Source organism: Saccostrea echinata, unplaced genomic scaffold, assembly GCF_033153115.1.
Source record: "Saccostrea echinata isolate AGI-Se365-2 ecotype Australia unplaced genomic scaffold, CSIRO_AGI_Sech_v1 ptg000030l, whole genome shotgun sequence".
NCBI classification, from domain to species: domain Eukaryota; kingdom Metazoa; phylum Mollusca; class Bivalvia; order Ostreida; family Ostreidae; genus Saccostrea; species Saccostrea echinata.
This window is the reverse complement of record NW_026889779.1, coordinates 34,216,912-34,234,440: the sequence shown is the minus strand read 5'-3', so window position 1 is coordinate 34,234,440 and position 17,529 is coordinate 34,216,912. Positions and strand designations below refer to the sequence as shown.

Genomic DNA, 17,529 nt, shown 5'->3' with positions numbered 1-17,529 from the left:
ATTATTTAACTCTAGGATAGACAAGGTCAATTCGTTCACTTGATTTTCCACCAGCGATGTACATACATTACTAGTAACTCTCATAAGAGTTTATTGTAACAGATGTACATGTGGGAGCTGTATAATAATAATGAACCATGTTATATAGTAGCCTTTTTGGAACTCTTTTTAAAGTTCTCAACTATTGGTAACAAACAATTATTAATCAAAGTGAACACTTGAATGAAATGAAATATTGAGATAACAAACTCTATTCAAGTTCAAAATCCATTAAACAATATTAATCTGGAGCAGAGCAAACACGGACCCCTAAAAACAATAAAGATGGGATCAGGTGCCATGGAGGAGCGAGCATCCCCTGCCGATCAATCACACCCGCCGTGTGCTCCTTGTCATGATCGGGAAATAACGAAAAAATCCGTCGAAAAATCAGTGTGTAAATAATGGCCTAACAATTAATATGAAAAATGTCAGTCAGCATAATTATGACTTAATGATAAATTGTATTTGCTGACAAGGTGATTGTAACGATCATTTAAATAAATTACGAAATGATGACTTTAAACGAGACTGTTGATATTCTTGTTTCATCAACTTGTTTGTCTGAAGAAAAAGTTGGTAGACAAAGGAACAAAGAGATTTTCTAAAAGCAACTGTTTAACAAAATGCTAAACACTAGGTATACTTTTCTGGATACATCGAATTTCTCTTTCATTCTGATTTCAGCTATATTACTGGGAAATGGATTATGGACAGACATGTAAAGTTATTGAATGTTTGAAAAAAGATCTTACTAAAACTATCAGCAGTGCTCATACTTAGTAAATATAGATGCCTTCAATAAAAAAGAATTCAATTTGAAAAATATTTTATTCATGTATTTAACTACTACTGCTTCCTAGAGACAAATCCTATTGTCTCTCGTATTCTATAGTTGTCAATGTATTTGTTTTCAACAATTTTGATCCTTAAGATCGACAGACAATGCAAATCACCAAACATTTTTTTTCAATTAAGTGATTTTGAGGACATCGACAAATTGCCTTGTATTATTGCTGGCTTAGTTCAATCGTAGAGAAATGATTGATCTTCTCTCAATTTGTCATCTCTATCATTACTAAGAAGAAAATGTCCCTCCTCCTGATTCAAATCTTCTTTCTGTAATGCCGATTGGAATGTTACAGAATCTTGGATTCAGTGGTTGTCTTATTAGCGTCAGTTTATGTTTAGTTAGTTGATCAAAAGCTTTTATTCAACAAAATGCATATGTTGGTTATTTTTTCTACGCTTACAGGTAGGCAGTAAATTTTGTACATAAAAGTATTCTAAACTATTCAGGAATAAAATGAAATATGTGTACCAAGGAAGGTCGCATATTTTAAAAAAAGCTGTACAGCGATAGTTCTGTAGGTTTCAGTAGTTTTGTTTCTACAGAAGATTTTCATATTCATTGGTTCTTATTATTGTATTAATAGCAGATGAACTCACGGGTAATTTTGTCAGTCCGCCATACAGACAGGGATGCATATATGCATCGTTTGAAATGATAGCTTTTGTAAAATATTGGAGTTACTGACTGTGTGACCTTCAGCGTAAATTTGTCTTTTCAAAACAAAATTTTTAAAATGTCCAAATACGCAACATCCTTCCACTAGATGTTATTGTTCTACTTATTTTGAATTGTCTTTTGACCTACATTATTTAAAAAAAGCGTCTCGTCGTAAATATGTTGCTTGTTAATAAACCCTCCATACAGTGTTAAATGAAGCCTTGACCTCGTGACCTTTTACATGAACCTTACTCGGACTTAATTATATGTTTAAATATATCGTAACTGCATTGCATCTTTGATATTCAGTATGTTAGTAGAGCTTTCAATAGGTACATGTATTAGGATTACTGACTTTGTGACTTTGAACCTGACCTTTTCCTTACTATAGCAATTTGTCCGCCATATTCTTTTATTCATCGTTATCTGAGGACCCCTATATAAGCCGTTCATATAGTCACTGTTCAGTGTAATCAGTGGTCACCTGTGTACAGGGACGTATGCTACACAGCTATTAGCTATTGTAAAATACTTGTTAGCGACAAAATAATTGTGTACTTCTTCCACGACAGGAAAGAAAGATACCAAAGAAACTTACCACAGCTGCACAGGTCAGTGCAGTATACAAATAAACACAAATACACGTAAACTGCAATAAAATGTAAACAAATGTTATGTAAGATAACCATCACGAACATGTGTTGTCCATTCCACGCCGGTACCCATGACAGTAAAGCAGTTAGGTGTAACGAACGCGAAGGGTATACCCCAGTGCTGATATCAGAGATAGTAAAAACTAAAATGGCGTATGCCTATTTACGAGTCTTGTTCAGCTTTAAAAATGAAATATGGAGAAAACAAACAAACAATACAAATCGAGAGCAAAACAAATACGGACCTCTAAAAACATCAGAGGTGGGATCAGGTGCCATGGAAGAGTAAGTATCTCCCTATCTACCAGTCACACCTGCTGTGTGCTCATTGTCATGATCGGGAAAACGGAACAAATCCGTAGACAAGTCAGTGCGTAAATAATGGCCTAACAATTAGTATGAAAAACCTCAGTCAGCATTCGAACTAATGATAGACTGTGTTTGCTGACAAGGTCATTGTATCGACCCAGACCTTGCTAAACGAGACTGTTAAGATTCGTGTTTCATCAACTTGTTTGTCAATAGCTATAGCTTGCCACGTTTTAGATATTGTTCGTACGTAAAGCATGCTCTTGGGTATCGAATCAACAGGGTGATATAAACCCGATATGCAGGTGATAAGGGTATATTGCTACATAAGTGAGAGAAAATGACGATAGAAAGTTGAAGACATCAGGTTTATCATAAAGTTTTGTTGTTAGGTTACCACTAGCGTCTTTTTCTAGTAAATCATCCAAATATGAAGCAGATGTGTCAGACTCTTGACGCTTTACCTTTTATTTCAAGTTCACTGGGATATATCCTGTCGACATATGAATGGAAGTAAAAATGAATTGATAACATCTAAATGTCGAATTAAAGGCCATAGCAAGTGTCTTCTTCTTCTTATGTAGGAACGTTTGAAAGAATTATGCTTCATATGAATACAAAAACAGGTCTGATAATGACGGGGCGCAATTAGGACCCTTGGGAATTCCGACAGATTCTTTAAAGACCTGTTGTCCAAAAACTACAAAGATATTGTCAATCAGAAACTCAAACATCCTTTTAATATCAACTTTGGAGTACTTGTGTGTACAATCAAAATGTTTTCTAACAAAATAATTTTGCAAATGACCGATGACAAGGTAATTAAATTTAAGAGTTCCATTTTTATTGAATAGGCAGCTGTCTATGATGTCAAATAGCCTGGACTTTAATTTATCGTGGGGAATGACTGTATTAAAGTGTTGAAATTTTATTTTGATGTTATTGATTTTTGTAAAAAATTTTGATTTCAAATTTTCTAAAAGTTCTTTGGACCCCCATGGTGAAAATGAAAATTTCGAAACCTTATTGCTTTTACAGGACACCACCAATTATCTTCCAAAAGATGATTAGGCTACTGCCTAAAATGTAAGATTTCTGGGAACCAGGGCGTTTTTGTATTTAAAAAATCATCATTTTCGACCCCCATTCTACCCCTAGGGTGAAAATGAAAATCTCGAAATCTTATTGCACATCTAAAGGGCACAACCAATCATCTTCCAAAAGTAGATTAGGTTACTGCGAAGAATGTAAGAGGAGTTCTGGGAACCAGGTTTTTGTAGAAAAAAGTTCCTCGTTTTTCCCCTGAGGTAATATTTAAAATCTAAACTTTATTGCACAACTACAGGACACCACCTATCATATTCCAAAAGATTAATTGGTTACTGCTTAAAATAAAAGAGGAGTTTGAGGAAGAAGAAAGTGTGACAGACGAACGGACCAGGGTTGCAACAATATACGCTTCTTTAGAAAGTGTGGGTATAAAAATGACAACAATATCAAAAGATTGGCATAAACAATGTATTCCCCTCTTATCTGGACATGAAATAAAGATCTAATATCAGTTTTCACAATAGTAATTTGCAATTTTAATCCTTTGTCAGTTCACAGATATCCGTAAATGCAGTCTAATAAGCTTGATATATTTCATATAATGAAGAATGCTGGTAAAATTAATGGCATAATATCTTATGTATTCCATTTTTATAATAAATTCAGGAATCATTGCCGGCAAAGTCTCAAAACCCCTGTACGTATGGCCACTGGGAGACAAATCTGGTTTGCTAGAGGTTCTTTCAAATGGACCAAGTCTGGTGAGCAATGGCAATCAATGTTTCAAATTCGGTGAGAATGTCAAGAGTATTCCATATCAAGCTATAGGGATAGGAGATCCTTCAAATCCTCATCTATCGGTTGTGTTAGATGAACCAAATTCATTCCGGGATCTTGGAATTTCTATGTACGTCAAACCCGACGGTAAACCCAAAGGAACCCTTCTCCAATACAAATCGGAATCGGCAGAGAAAATAAGAATTGTTTTCGACCCTTATGATGGTTTTGCAGTGATTTCCTTCCGGGATGAATACGATATCCCAGCAGGCATTGTTGTGGCTGATAATTTAGCACCAGCAGATAGTTGGACTCACATTTTTATCCAGCGTTCGTATAAAACAGGACGAATTACTGTTTACGCCAATGACCGGAAAGTAGTGGACGAAGATGACGAATTCCAAGACGAAATTTCACTTCCAGCTTCTGGGCACCTCCGGATTGGAAACACAGAACCACCAGACTCTGATGGAGACCAGCAGTTTAAGGGTGTTGTGTCCTGTCTCCAGATATTTACAGAAAACGTGAAACCGGTTGATGTCAAATCTGTTTCTAATTTCTGTCTTCCGGATGAGTGGAATCTGGGATCGCAAGGTAACAATGCTTAATTGATTGAAATTAATTAAAAGTAAAATTAAAAATCAAGATTTTTTATATATTACTCGTCAATTACCTTTCTAACTGTTATTCAAAGAAAATTTTACTGAATAACCGATGACAGGATATGAAAGCGTCGAAATTGAATTTTTTTCTTTTATTAGCATTATCTCCCGTAAGAAAAAGTTACAACAGACAACTCTTCTCTAGAGTTATGCAATGACTGTCCAAGTTAATATGATATACAAAGCCAATGTTTTACTTTCCATATAAAGGGAATACTAGTAGTCAATAAACAATAATTGGAATCTGTCTAGATCTTTACGATTTGTATATTTTATTCTAATCTAGTACTTATTTCCTTGTATAACCATCATTAACTCATCCAACAGACGAACGTCACAGGTAACAATTATGTCCGTTTAGAGGGGGAAAGGTGACTCAGTTCTTTAGCCTTTGCAAATTTTTGGTCTGCTTCTTTTGAAGAGCATTTTTAAAATCAACTATCTTAAATGTATGATTGTCTCAATGTTTGGACAACAAATGTATTTGCATTAAAACATACAATTTATATAGATTGAGAAAAATTAAAAATTGAGCAAAAAGAAAATAACAGTGGCTTTTTCTGAAGTAATTCAATAAAACTGAATTCATATATATGTAAAAAGTAAATACTCACACTCATATAAAACTATTTCTTTTCAAAACATTGTTGAGGTGTATGTTTTTGATTTTTTTGGGGGGTTAATGCTCAAAATGATTGTATGTTTGTAGTATATTTTGGTCCTGAAGAGAAGGCGACAGGAACTCGGTGTAAAACAGATCCACCTGAATCCACATCAACTATACCGTCACCAAATCAACCGCTGACGATGACCCACCTTGTAAACGAGCGGAAGTGGGAACAGGTTCGAACACGATTTCATTGGAAAAACAGCAAGAAAGATAACGTATACTTCCGTTTGTACGATCATAATATAGCACCAGTTCCGGTAACTGCCAATATTAGCAAAGTTAACACTGCTGATCTGAAAACGTGTGCCCGACTGTGTCTGCGCGTGTATGGATGTGTGTCATTTGCTTTCACGTCAACAGGAAGTGATATCAGAAAATGTTCACTTTTTGACATAATGCCAACAAAATTTGAGACAAAACAAGGTGTTAAGTTTTTCACTGTCAGTACATAACTTTCCTAGTAAGTTGTACATGAGAGGTTACTCTCATAAAGCTTGCAGCTATTATTTGTAGATTGGTTATGTCTCTTGCAGCTTAATTTTTTTTTTTCTGAATAAATATTGGTAGATAACAAACAGATTATAATTGTCCATTTTTTGTACAACAGAACTTATTTATCCAAAGTTTTTGTTTCGTCTTAGAAGACTTGCGTTAGGGGAAATGAGAAATATAAGAAATACAATCGATGTTATTTACTATGGAAAATATATTTTCGAAAAGAAAAGACGAGTACAAATTGCATTTTACGAGATAATATTCAATAGTTTGGTTATCAAGGACAAATCAATGACTTTGATATCTTATTACCAAATTTATCATATTTTAGGAACAAGTAATGCAACTTCAAGACAAAGAATTTTATTTTATTGCTTTATAACCTTGACATAGCTTGATAATCAACTCACATAATGATGCTGATATTCTTTAATCAGTCCATACAGTGTTTAACCCATGACACAGAACAATAAGGTGACGGATTATCTACGAAGTAACTCTCTGATATAACCCTCACAATAATGTAGAAAGAAGAAGAAAAAAGTAAACAAAGAGGCAATTCCAAATATGTCATTCGCTCCCAACACGCCGCGTTCATATCTTCAAGGAAACGAGAATCACAATCGTGGCGAGATTTGTTGAAGTCATAGCCCTATAGAGGATACAAACAAATGATTAACTTTCGAAATCATACAACTGTTTATCATATGTACCTCTATCTTCTCTTTTTTGTAAATCGGAAATTAAAAGGTAAAGGTCTTTTCAATCTGCTTTTTCCCCATTATATAAATGGTTTTTGCCAAATTTCATTCCTTTCAAGAAGAAATTTTTACAATATTCATGCAAAAGATGACATTTATTAACATGCATGTGCGAAAAGATATTCACTTCCGTGTTTATACGTTTTAAACTTCTTGAAAGTTATCCCCCTTGTTTCAAATTGAAAGTCTGACTTTGCAGGTCAGGAAGTCTGCTTTTTTTTATATAATTATATGGCTAGTTCAAATTTAAGTCTGTTTTGCTTTACGTCTCGATATACAAATGTCATTTTAGAAGTATCTTCACATCAAGCACGCGTTTGCATATCAATCGGAACTTTTACATTTTTCAATAACTCATTCTTTGATACTCCTTTACGCAATTATATGCTTAAGTTTTCGTTCTTTCCAAAGAAGGATTCGATCCTTGACCGCCGTACAGTTCACTATTTCGTTAGTGAATTTGACCTTTGAGATACGACCTTGAGTGAAGATCATTAAGGAGGGAATTCTAAATGAAATGTTCGAAGTATATCTATGGCATGTCAAACGTTGCAATATTCGATCTTTTGCATTTGCATTGTATAATTTTCCATTTGCATTGTATAATTTTTATTTGTATTGTATAATTTTCTATTTGTATTGTATAATTTTTCATTTGTATTGTATAATTTTTATTTGTATTCTATAATTTTCTATTTGTATTCTATAATTTTCATTTGTATTGTATAATTTTTATTTGTATTGTATAATTTTCCATTTGCATTGTATAATTTCTTATTTGTATTGTAAATTTTCTTATTTGTATGCGATAATTTTTCATTTGTATTGTATCCGCGGACTGTTTATTTGTTTCGTTACGAAGGATTTCATTGGTCAAGTTTCAGCCTGTATCGGGTTGAAGATGTTCCGGATGCTCAAAGCAAACTGGGCTCATATGTATTTGCTTGCTTGATTGATTGATTATTGTTTAACGCCGAGTCGGCAATATTTCAGCCATATTTCGGCGGCATATGTATTTGCGTGCATGTTAGACGGTCATTGGATTCTAAAAAGGGAGCGCTGGTAGATGGCAAATAAATAATCTGTCCTTAGGAATGCTGACTGAGAAAATAAATAAATTGACCATGAGTGGTGGTAACTACCCCAACCCCCAAAAAACTGAGATTTCGGGTTTGGGCGGATTTTCTTCTTTTTGTTTTTCTCCTTGTCTCTGGTCATATTGGAAATAAATATTCTCTCCTGCGAGAGAATGAAAATAAATAATCGGATTCGACACCCCCCGAGAATCAAATGGTCGTCCCTTAGCATGCACCGGAAATAGAGGAGCCGAGTTTGTGTTTGTAGAGAGTGCGCGATCGGAATTGTGGGAAGGGTACCAGACTAAGTTTGTGATGGGCACCTGAGACCTTTATACAGACTAAATTTTATGACCAATGACATCCTTCGTAACGAAATAAATAAACAATCCTCGGATACAATACAAATGAAAAATTATCGCATACAAATAAGAAATTATACAATACAAATAAGAAATTATACAATGCAAATGGAAAATATAGAATACAAATGAAAAATTATACAATACAAATGATTTTTTTTACAACACAAATGGAAAATATAGAATACAAATAAACATTATACAATCCAAATGGAAAATTATAAAATCCAAATGGAAAATTATAGAATACAAATAAAAATTATATAATACAAATTGAAAATTATACAATACAAATGAAAAATTATACAATACAAATGAAAAATTATACAATACAAATAAAAATTATACAATACAAATGGAAAGTTATACAATACAAATGGAAAAGATCGAATATTGCAACGTTTGACATGCCATATATATCTGCTTAAATGTTATTAAATTATGTGTAGACATTAGGATTCAGAAGACCCTATTTTTCTTTCAGTACAAATGAGTGCAAATAACGGGAACTTAATCTCACGGCTTGATCCTCAAATGCTATGTATCAAGTAGAGATGAAATAGGTCCACAGAATATTGTAATTTTGCAGCTTGTACTTGCAGACTAAGTAGACCTCTCAAACGACCTTTATAAATTCTAACACTGACCAAGAAAATTAAGATCTTGTGAAACTATTAAATTGAATAAATATGTAATATCTTACACAAAAATAGCAGATGTCGTGGATTTTACAGGCGTTCTCAAAATGGTCCGTGTACCAAATGTCAAGGTCAAGAGGCATTGTACAGCCATTAACATAAGTAGAGTTGTTAGTGTCGCAGAGGTCAGCTGCTGTAAGATGTCCTGTCACCTGAATCACAGCTAGCGATAGCACAAAGCACTGCAACATTACCAGTCCGGACACTGTTGTAAACAAAGATATGATAATGCAGAGATGGCCAATACCAATAATAAGTAAATAACCCTCCCCCCCCCCCACACACACACAGAGAGAGAGAGAGAGAGAGAGAGAGAGAGAGAGAGAGAGAGAGAGAGAGAGAGAGAGAGTTACCATTAATTCACAACCAGGTATTTCCATAACTATCAGGCCATAAATTGAAATATTTCCAAATTAGAATTCTCAATCTTTTAAGGAAGCATATGTATTGTCAGAAATGCATCTTTACATCAGGTCCTTCCGTTTCCATTTGTTTTCCTTATATTTATTTGTTGTTATCTACAGCTTATCTACTTAAGTGAAAGTCAGTCATCATCCTGTGTTGTAAAGCGGACTCAGAGCCCATGGCTGTACAACTTGCCGGAAGGAAATCTCTATGCAATCACTTTGCAATATTAGTATATTTTATGAACAGGCATATAACATTGTAATGCAATGACACTGCTATGTATCTCACAACAAAATATGTATACATTTTAGATGATCGGAACACAAAATTAAATTAAGACATAATACAAATTCTTACAATTATGATAAAAGTAAAAGATTTTCATATTTATATATATATCACAAAAATATGCATTTTTAAATCATACCACACAGCTCTGATTTCAGAGATAGAATATTTTAGCAGTTATGCAGTTAACTATAGAGTATATCTTCATAGTATAGTTATCTATAGTACATTTTTTTGTTTTAGCAATCAAGCTGAAATTGAATAGATATATTCCTGAGGCATGAACTGATTTTCAGCCCTTCTTTACATGTAAAACCGATTTGTCCATTTTCTATTTATCGTATGTTATTAAGGAGGCTGGGGGTCAACAAATTAACCATCAGATATAACTTAATTTTTTAGATATGATATCTTAAGCTGTCAACTATCATTTGGCAAACAAAAATTTCATACATTTTAGTTTTAAAATTTTATCATTTTTGTATATCTTTATATGGAGCTCTTCTTCTGAAGGAGATCAATACAGTCCGAAAATGGCCACAACCACCCAGCCCTCTTAAGTTTCAATGAAACTTTGAACAGCACATTGAGAAACCATTGAGATGGATCATTTTCCTGTCTTTAGCTATGTTTTACATGGATGGCTCATTGTTTTTTAAATTCTTTTTTTTTTATATCTGTCAGGCCCGTACAGTAGGAAGCACCCCCCCCCCCCCGTAACCCAATCCCGGTTCTTACGGGCCTGCCTGTGCCAAAACATAGCACTAATTTGAAAATTTCTAGTATGGATCGTACTCTCCTCTGACTTCAATTAACTTCAGCCCATTCAACACAAGACATTATTAGTCCAAAACAATGTTGTGTCATAAATTACATTTAATACAAAAATCAAATTAAATCAAATAAAAAAAAAACAAATCAATATCGAGATATCTTTTGTTGTTTCAATACATTGTATAACATTTACATGTATTCAATAAAACAGTCTCCCAATACATGTATATGCCTGTTACTCAGCATTTGAAAATTAAAAAATAAGTGGCATCTTTAAGGGACTTATCGCATGATCTTTCAAAAATCGTAATTTTAAATTGAAAAATAACATCTACAACCTTGTTTGTTAATATACTGAATAAAATAAACGTTGTTGAAAGCATATTTTAAGAAATATTGAGAGTTGAAATTCAAATACGGCAATATGCATATTTCAGTCGGATTTCGGCGAAATACATGTACAGCTCTGACGTCATAGGCAACAATTCAGTCATGGCTGTAGGAACCGGGGGGGGGGGGCACGGGGGGGGGCGTGCCCCCCCAATAATTTTGCCGATATATAGATTACTATAAAAAACATAGATACTATATGCCTGTGCCCCCTCAATAAAAACGTCTGATGACCTTTTTTTTTTTTTTTTTTTGCTTGTCAAGAAATTTTTGGTAGTTGATAGTGCCCTCTCAACTGAAAATGTATGGCTGTGCCCCCCCCCCCCCCCCCAAAAAAAAAAATGAAATTGCTTCCTACGGGCCTGTCAGTGATAGAGAGATGAGAATATGCACACTATTTACGGAGTTATCAACTACAAATGCAGCTTAATTACGAAAAATGCTTAAAAAATGAATCCTTAGCATGCTTTTTAATTACTGTAGTAACATTAATTAGTTCTAAGGTATAAGGCTTTTGAGATATTTTCGTTTTTTATTCGAAACATGTAGAATATGTACAGCTCCGATTACCAGCTGATTACGGCAATGTTTCGTGATCGGAAAATTATTTTTCAAGACTGCCATCCTTTACAAAACATAAGTAAATTAATATTATGCTAAAAACGAAGAATAATAAAGTTATAAAATATTAAGTTTGTGAATCAAATAAGTTAATACATGTTATAAGATGACAAATCAAATTAACGTAGGTCGCGGGTTTGCAGGCCATTTAAAAGTGTCCGAAAACATACCATGAAAATTAGTTATATGAGTCCTCTACCTTCGTTTTATATTCTCTGAAAATTTTATAAAATTCGTCTGCATCGTTTTTATGTAATTTAATCCCAAACACGCCATTGTTGTTATGACATTTTCGGCGTTATTCTATTGAATTATATAAGAAAAACGTCGTTTTCGGCTCGTTTTGAGGCAAGATTTTGTTTCAAAAAATGTCAGTAACTTTTAAATGGTGCAGACGAAATTTTTTCCCCTTTGATATTTTAACAAAGAATTGATTTGAAATAAATCAGTGTGAAAAAATTAATATGTCTTCGAGTTAGTTTTCGCGTAATTTAAATGTGGATAATTGCTTTTATATCGCAAAATGTAACATTTTTACAACGTCATAAAATATCGCGACGTCATGCTTGACGTCGTGAATATCTATCCGGTTTTCAGTGCAGAAAAATAAGATTAAATAATTTTTATGAAAAAGAAATTCACTTCTATCTGCTTTCAAGTGACCCGTGAATCGTATCATAATAATTCAATAACAATGAAATGATTACTAGACATGTTTCTCTTCGGATTAGGGTTTTTGTACGTCTTATATTAGTGAAAATTCTCGCAAGGGACGTGAAACAACAATTAAATGAATCAATCCTTTAGTTTCTCCCAATTTACTTTCTTTATGTGATGTTTTCTTACCATTTCTTTTCTTTTCATTTGCTTTTTTTTTCGTAGATTAGACGTATCCTTACATTTGGCTACATGTATTTTTCTTTTCCAGCGTGCTGGCGAAAAACGATATCCTCTAATTCAAGTAATTCAAGTATATAAAATGTTTTTATTTAGACCATTCAGCGAGGCGCTCAAATCAACGAATTTCTGCCAAATATCGCCCCGGCTAAATACAATATATTTTCAGTATTATATATTTAAACAAAATATTTATTTTTACACACCACATTTTCAGAGGGGTAAATGGGGTAAATGGGACGAAAATTTAAAAATTAATTTTATCTGACGTAATCAACAGCCGGTTTTTTTTTAGAACATTGATTCTACTTGTTGGACATGGAAAGCAAAGTAGCAAATAAAATCTGTAGGTAACACCATTGCTGTTGCTTAGGGGACTATCATTTCATTCGGGGGGGGGGGGGCTTACAGATTTTGGAAATAATTATCTGTCAGCGACTGGGCAAGAAAAATGAATAAACTGCCCATGGCTAGTTCTGTTTTCCTCTCTTTTTTTTGCTGCTTGTCAGACTTTTTTCACTGAAGAAGAAATAGATAATCTGTCCTTGTTTTTTTTTTAAGTAAATAATCTGTCCTTCACCGACATGAAAATAAACAATCTGTCTCGGTAAAATTTGCCACCCCCTCTCCTTCAGAATCAAATCCTAACAGGAGGTCAGTGTCGCTAACAAATTGTCTTATGTTTCATCGTACCTTAGCAGTATTTAATTCATGATAAACTTGTAGATCTAAATATTTTAAAAATATCCTTTTTAAAAATAAAGTTAATCTTTTGATGTATCAGGTGTATTTTCGATTTTTTTAAATAATGGCTTCTTTATTAATAAATCAAACTGTTAATTCAAATACGATCATAGGAAAAGAAGTCAGTTGAACCTTGTGTCCATATCATTTCGCGATACCAAGTGAAAACAAATCAATCGCAATTTCTCGGGCCTTTCCGACAAGCCGAAAAACAACCACTTGTTTTTACAAGCTTGCAGGAAAGGCCCGAGAAGATTCGATTGATAACAAATATAATTAAACGTTTTATAATACTTCCAGTGTCGATCATTCGAATCGTAGTAAGCCCTCTTCACTAAATTACCAATTCCAACAAAAGTTATATCCAAGTATTGTATCGACTATACAAATCGTAAAAAGCCTTCATTATTTGTGATAAGTTGTTGCTTAAATAATATAACACTAAACTACCAATTCCAAGAAAAGTTATAGCTAAATAATGATATACTGAAGAATTTAATAAAACAAAAATCATCGCAGATTTCTTTTTCATTGTGACGTCATAATCAAATGTGCACAAGAAAGTCGCCCAAATCATATAAATTGCGTACCCAATTTTAACGACGTCAGCAAACCCGCGACCTACGTTAAATTGTGATGGCGAGTTTTTCCGTCTTCGCCGCGTCTCCTCCATTTCCTTACTTAAAGGAGGAGTCACAAAAGGCTCAACAAGGGTGAAATTTACAAAAAGGCAAACATGGGGATTTACAATTATACAGAAAAGGTAAAATGAATACGAAATTTAGAATAGAATAAAATAGAATTAAATTGCAACTTTCATTGTGCAGTTGTAAATAAGCAGAACAAAATTCAATAAAGAAATCTTTTGAATGATTTCAGTATTTGCTAAAAAAGCCTATATTTCATGTTATGTTCTTCTTGATATTTAGCAAACCAGCTGAATTATTTTGCTTTAACCTTTATATTCAGTGCTTATATTTCCTGTATAAAATTAAAAAATTGTCATGTCATTTATTGTTTGAAGTAAAGATAAGCAATAAAAATCAAGTCTCTTATAACCACGATTTAAAGTAAATGTGTTTTAAAACAAATGAGATTCTATAAAAAATTTGAAATATTTTCAAGGAACCAACAGCAAATTGAATTTGAGTTACTATGCTTAAACTACTTATAAATTCTAAAACTTCATGAACATCCTTCTAAACAATAATACTAAGCAGGAAGCAGTCAATCTTCTACCAACTGAAGGGAAATATTAACAACAGCGAAGATAGGTCATTCCTCAGCAGTACGGTTTACATGTTCGAGAAGATGTGTTACATGTAGTCAAATGTGGATATTTAGAATCTCTTTTTTTTTTTTTAATTTTGAAATCAAATTTTTTTTTCCAAAATAAGCTAAATTAAACATACATATTTACACACTGTGGTACTTGATCTCACCTCTGATGTTTTCAGAAGTCTGTGTTTGCACTTCTCACAATTTGAATTGTTTAATTGAACTTTTTACCTTAATTTCTGTTCGTTTTCTTAGCATTTTTTGCAGTCATTCCCAAATATTTATTAATGAAGCTATTATGAAGCTATTTTATATTGCCTTTTCAATAAAATGTCACTCGAAAATATACATAGCTTGTGATAAGACATACAGAAAATTGTTTTGTAAATTCTATTTTGTTCCTTTGTACAAATAATGAAAAAAGTAAAAACAACGAACAGTAATCGATCTGAAAAAAAAAAAAATTACAGATAATACAATACTGGGTCTGAAACATCAATTTATTTTTGTTTCTTTTTCTAGAGACATGCCGTGATGGTGAAACAAAACCAATCTTTATGATAAATAGGACAACTTAAAATTTTTATTCTTTCTAAATACATATTTTATGATAAGCTATATATGTATTTGTTCAAAAAGGATGACTGCACTTAACGCCTGTTTTTGGGTCTTTTTCGGTTGCTTCTATTGCTTTTATATCTAAACCTTATCTCACTTTTGTATGTTTATGAAAGAATACTGTGAATTTGGAATCACATTTAAATCTTAAAATGATTTCAGACTGTGATACAATAAAATGATTCAATGTTTTTTGTCCTCACTGCTTTCCAAATATAGTGAATTTACACTTACCTGCCCTTGATTGAACATTAGATATGCATGAGAGGTGGAGCTTACATTGTATGAATGGCTCTAAAATTAGACTATATGAATAACAATGTCATGTTTGGAAAAGCGAACGTGATCACTCTTCCCAATCTCCCTCTCCATTCTGTATGGCACAAAGGTTTCAAAACGAAATTAACAATAAGAGCACGTCAATGTAATTAAAGCAGATTTTATATCAATGCCAGATGACTTAAATTGTTCGAATACAATGTCCTAGTTAGCACAAAACATGCTTCCTTACAAGTCACGTGACGGAATTTAGTATTCACAAAGTTACCTGAGGTAAGAAATCACGTGGTGAATTATAATATTCAACATGTCACAATCCTTGGTTACAACACAGAGAGCGAATGTAAGAAGAAGCAGTTTTTTCTCTTTTTAACCATGAGCGCATGTTTGTCTATTAATCTCCTTTTGACACATTATTATTTATGCAAATATACAACTACTGTTAAACGTAGAACAATAGACAAACATGCGCTAACTATGTATAAAGTCAGTAAAAAAGTTATCGAACGGAGATTCAAGAAATTGTGATGACCCCTACCTTTGAAAACAGATTCGAACTTCGTAAATACACACTTTTATTAAACGTAATTACATAAAGTTGTAGACTGGATGTTGACCATTCTTGCAATGAAAAGAAAAATGCTTGTTTTGGAAGTTTATTTTGTCGCAAATCCCGCATGTCCTTAAGTGCAGTCATCCTTTAATAGAAAGACACAATACATTGCAGACGTGGAAAATTGATTAAAGCATTCTAATAAAGACCAATAACACTACTTTGTAAAACTAGATTACAAAAAAGTTTCAGTATAACAAATATGAAGCTGATTGTCAAATTATAGGACTCTTATCACAAAAAAAAATCAGTTTTTTTCACGAATCCATTCCTTCTGATAAGTTTTACAATGTGGGGAAAAAATTAAAATAATAAATGAGTGCCGATTTAATTCGCGTTACATATGTGAAAATTGAATATTTTAGAAGAGAAAAGCGTGCCATGGTCTGTGACGTCATATGTACTACTCCTTGGAAAGAGTAGTAAGAAAACCGTGCGATTTGGGGTATTTTCAGAAAGAACTTTTTCACATTTCGGCTTGCTCAAATGCCATCATTTCTGGCAATGATATTTCTTTAATTAGGCATATCAAGTAATCATGAAATCTTATTTTACTTCTGATTTTAAAAGTAATTGTGTTGTATCCATTTTTGTCACAACAACACTGTATCCATTCGAAGTTACGCTTATGTGTCAAAACAATGCTATTGAAAGATCATGAAAATAATTAGTTTATTCAAATCTAACAATATTTTAAAAAGGTTTTCAAATAGAATGCTGGAAAGTCGTTTAAGACAATACTCTTCTGTAATCACCAATATCCCTTCCCCCCAAAATTATTAAATTTTCATTGAGAAATCTGTAATTCTGTTGTAAACCAGAGCGATATCCGCAAACTTTAAAGATTTATCAATTTTCATCAGTCATGAGGGCATACGTAACAAATGACGTCAAGAAGATGACGTAAATTCAAAATTTCAATGATTTTGAGGAGGTAAGTGTTTTTTACGTCGAAATTTGGATTAAAAGTGATTGAACAACTCGATCTTTTGATATAATGTGTAGAATTAAAATATCTATAAAATATGTAGATATTGTGCTGAGGCGAGCTCGCGCTCAGTTAATTCTATACTCAAAATTGAACGAATATTGTCCATGTCGTCCTTTTCCTTGAAAAATAAAGGAAAATCTAAATAGTTTGTGACGTCACAGAAACAAGAATAACAAGATAATCTACTTCCAAGCTATAATCTTATTATTAGTCTTGTGGATTCAGAGTTTTTATACAATAAATACAATTGAGTACACGTCTAGAGAATTTTAAGATTTGGTTTTTATAGAATTAAAACTATGTTTATACCGCACAATGTTCTTTCCCTGAATTGCATCTACATAAAAGAATGATCGCAATCCAAAAATAAATACACATATCTATGTGGCATACAAGGTGAAAATGTATCTGAATTCATTGTAGATTAGAAAGAAATAATTTCTTCCTAAAGGGATAGCTAACAAAGTAATCAAAATATGACCGTAAATAGACTTCAGGAACAACGTGATCACTAAACTAAATAACTTAAAAGCTGTCGATCTCTGACCAAAATTTAACATGATTGT

The 17,529-nt window shown here is 32.9% G+C and overlaps 1 protein-coding gene and 1 long non-coding RNA gene across 2 annotated transcripts; one reads left to right on the top strand and one right to left on the bottom strand.

Moving 5' to 3' along the window:
- The first annotated feature begins 4,199 nt into the window (after nucleotides 1–4,199).
- Nucleotides 4,200–6,126, top strand: LOC133197066 (uncharacterized). The gene is made up of 2 exons (XM_061332906.1): nucleotides 4,200–4,932; nucleotides 5,710–6,126. Exons 1-2 carry the CDS (start codon nucleotides 4,200–4,202, stop codon nucleotides 6,120–6,122), a joined length of 1,146 nt encoding a protein of 381 aa, XP_061188890.1. The 3' UTR covers nucleotides 6,123–6,126.
- A 386-nt stretch (nucleotides 6,127–6,512) lies between these two features.
- Nucleotides 6,513–9,574, bottom strand: LOC133196758 (uncharacterized). The gene is made up of 3 exons (XR_009722406.1): nucleotides 9,416–9,574; nucleotides 9,068–9,267; nucleotides 6,513–6,817 (listed from the first exon to the last, which is right to left on the bottom strand). It is a non-coding gene; the product is annotated as an uncharacterized LOC133196758 (long non-coding RNA).
- Nucleotides 9,575–17,529: the final 7,955 nt, after the last annotated feature.

Coding starts and splice junctions, on each gene's coding strand:
- LOC133197066 (XM_061332906.1), top strand. CDS start 4,200: ATGTATTCCATTTTTATAATAAATTCAGGAATCATTGCCGGCAAAGTC. Junction 4,933..5,709: donor GTGGAATCTGGGATCGCAAG/GTAACAATGCTT, acceptor GTATGTTTGTAG/TATATTTTGGTCCTGAAGAG.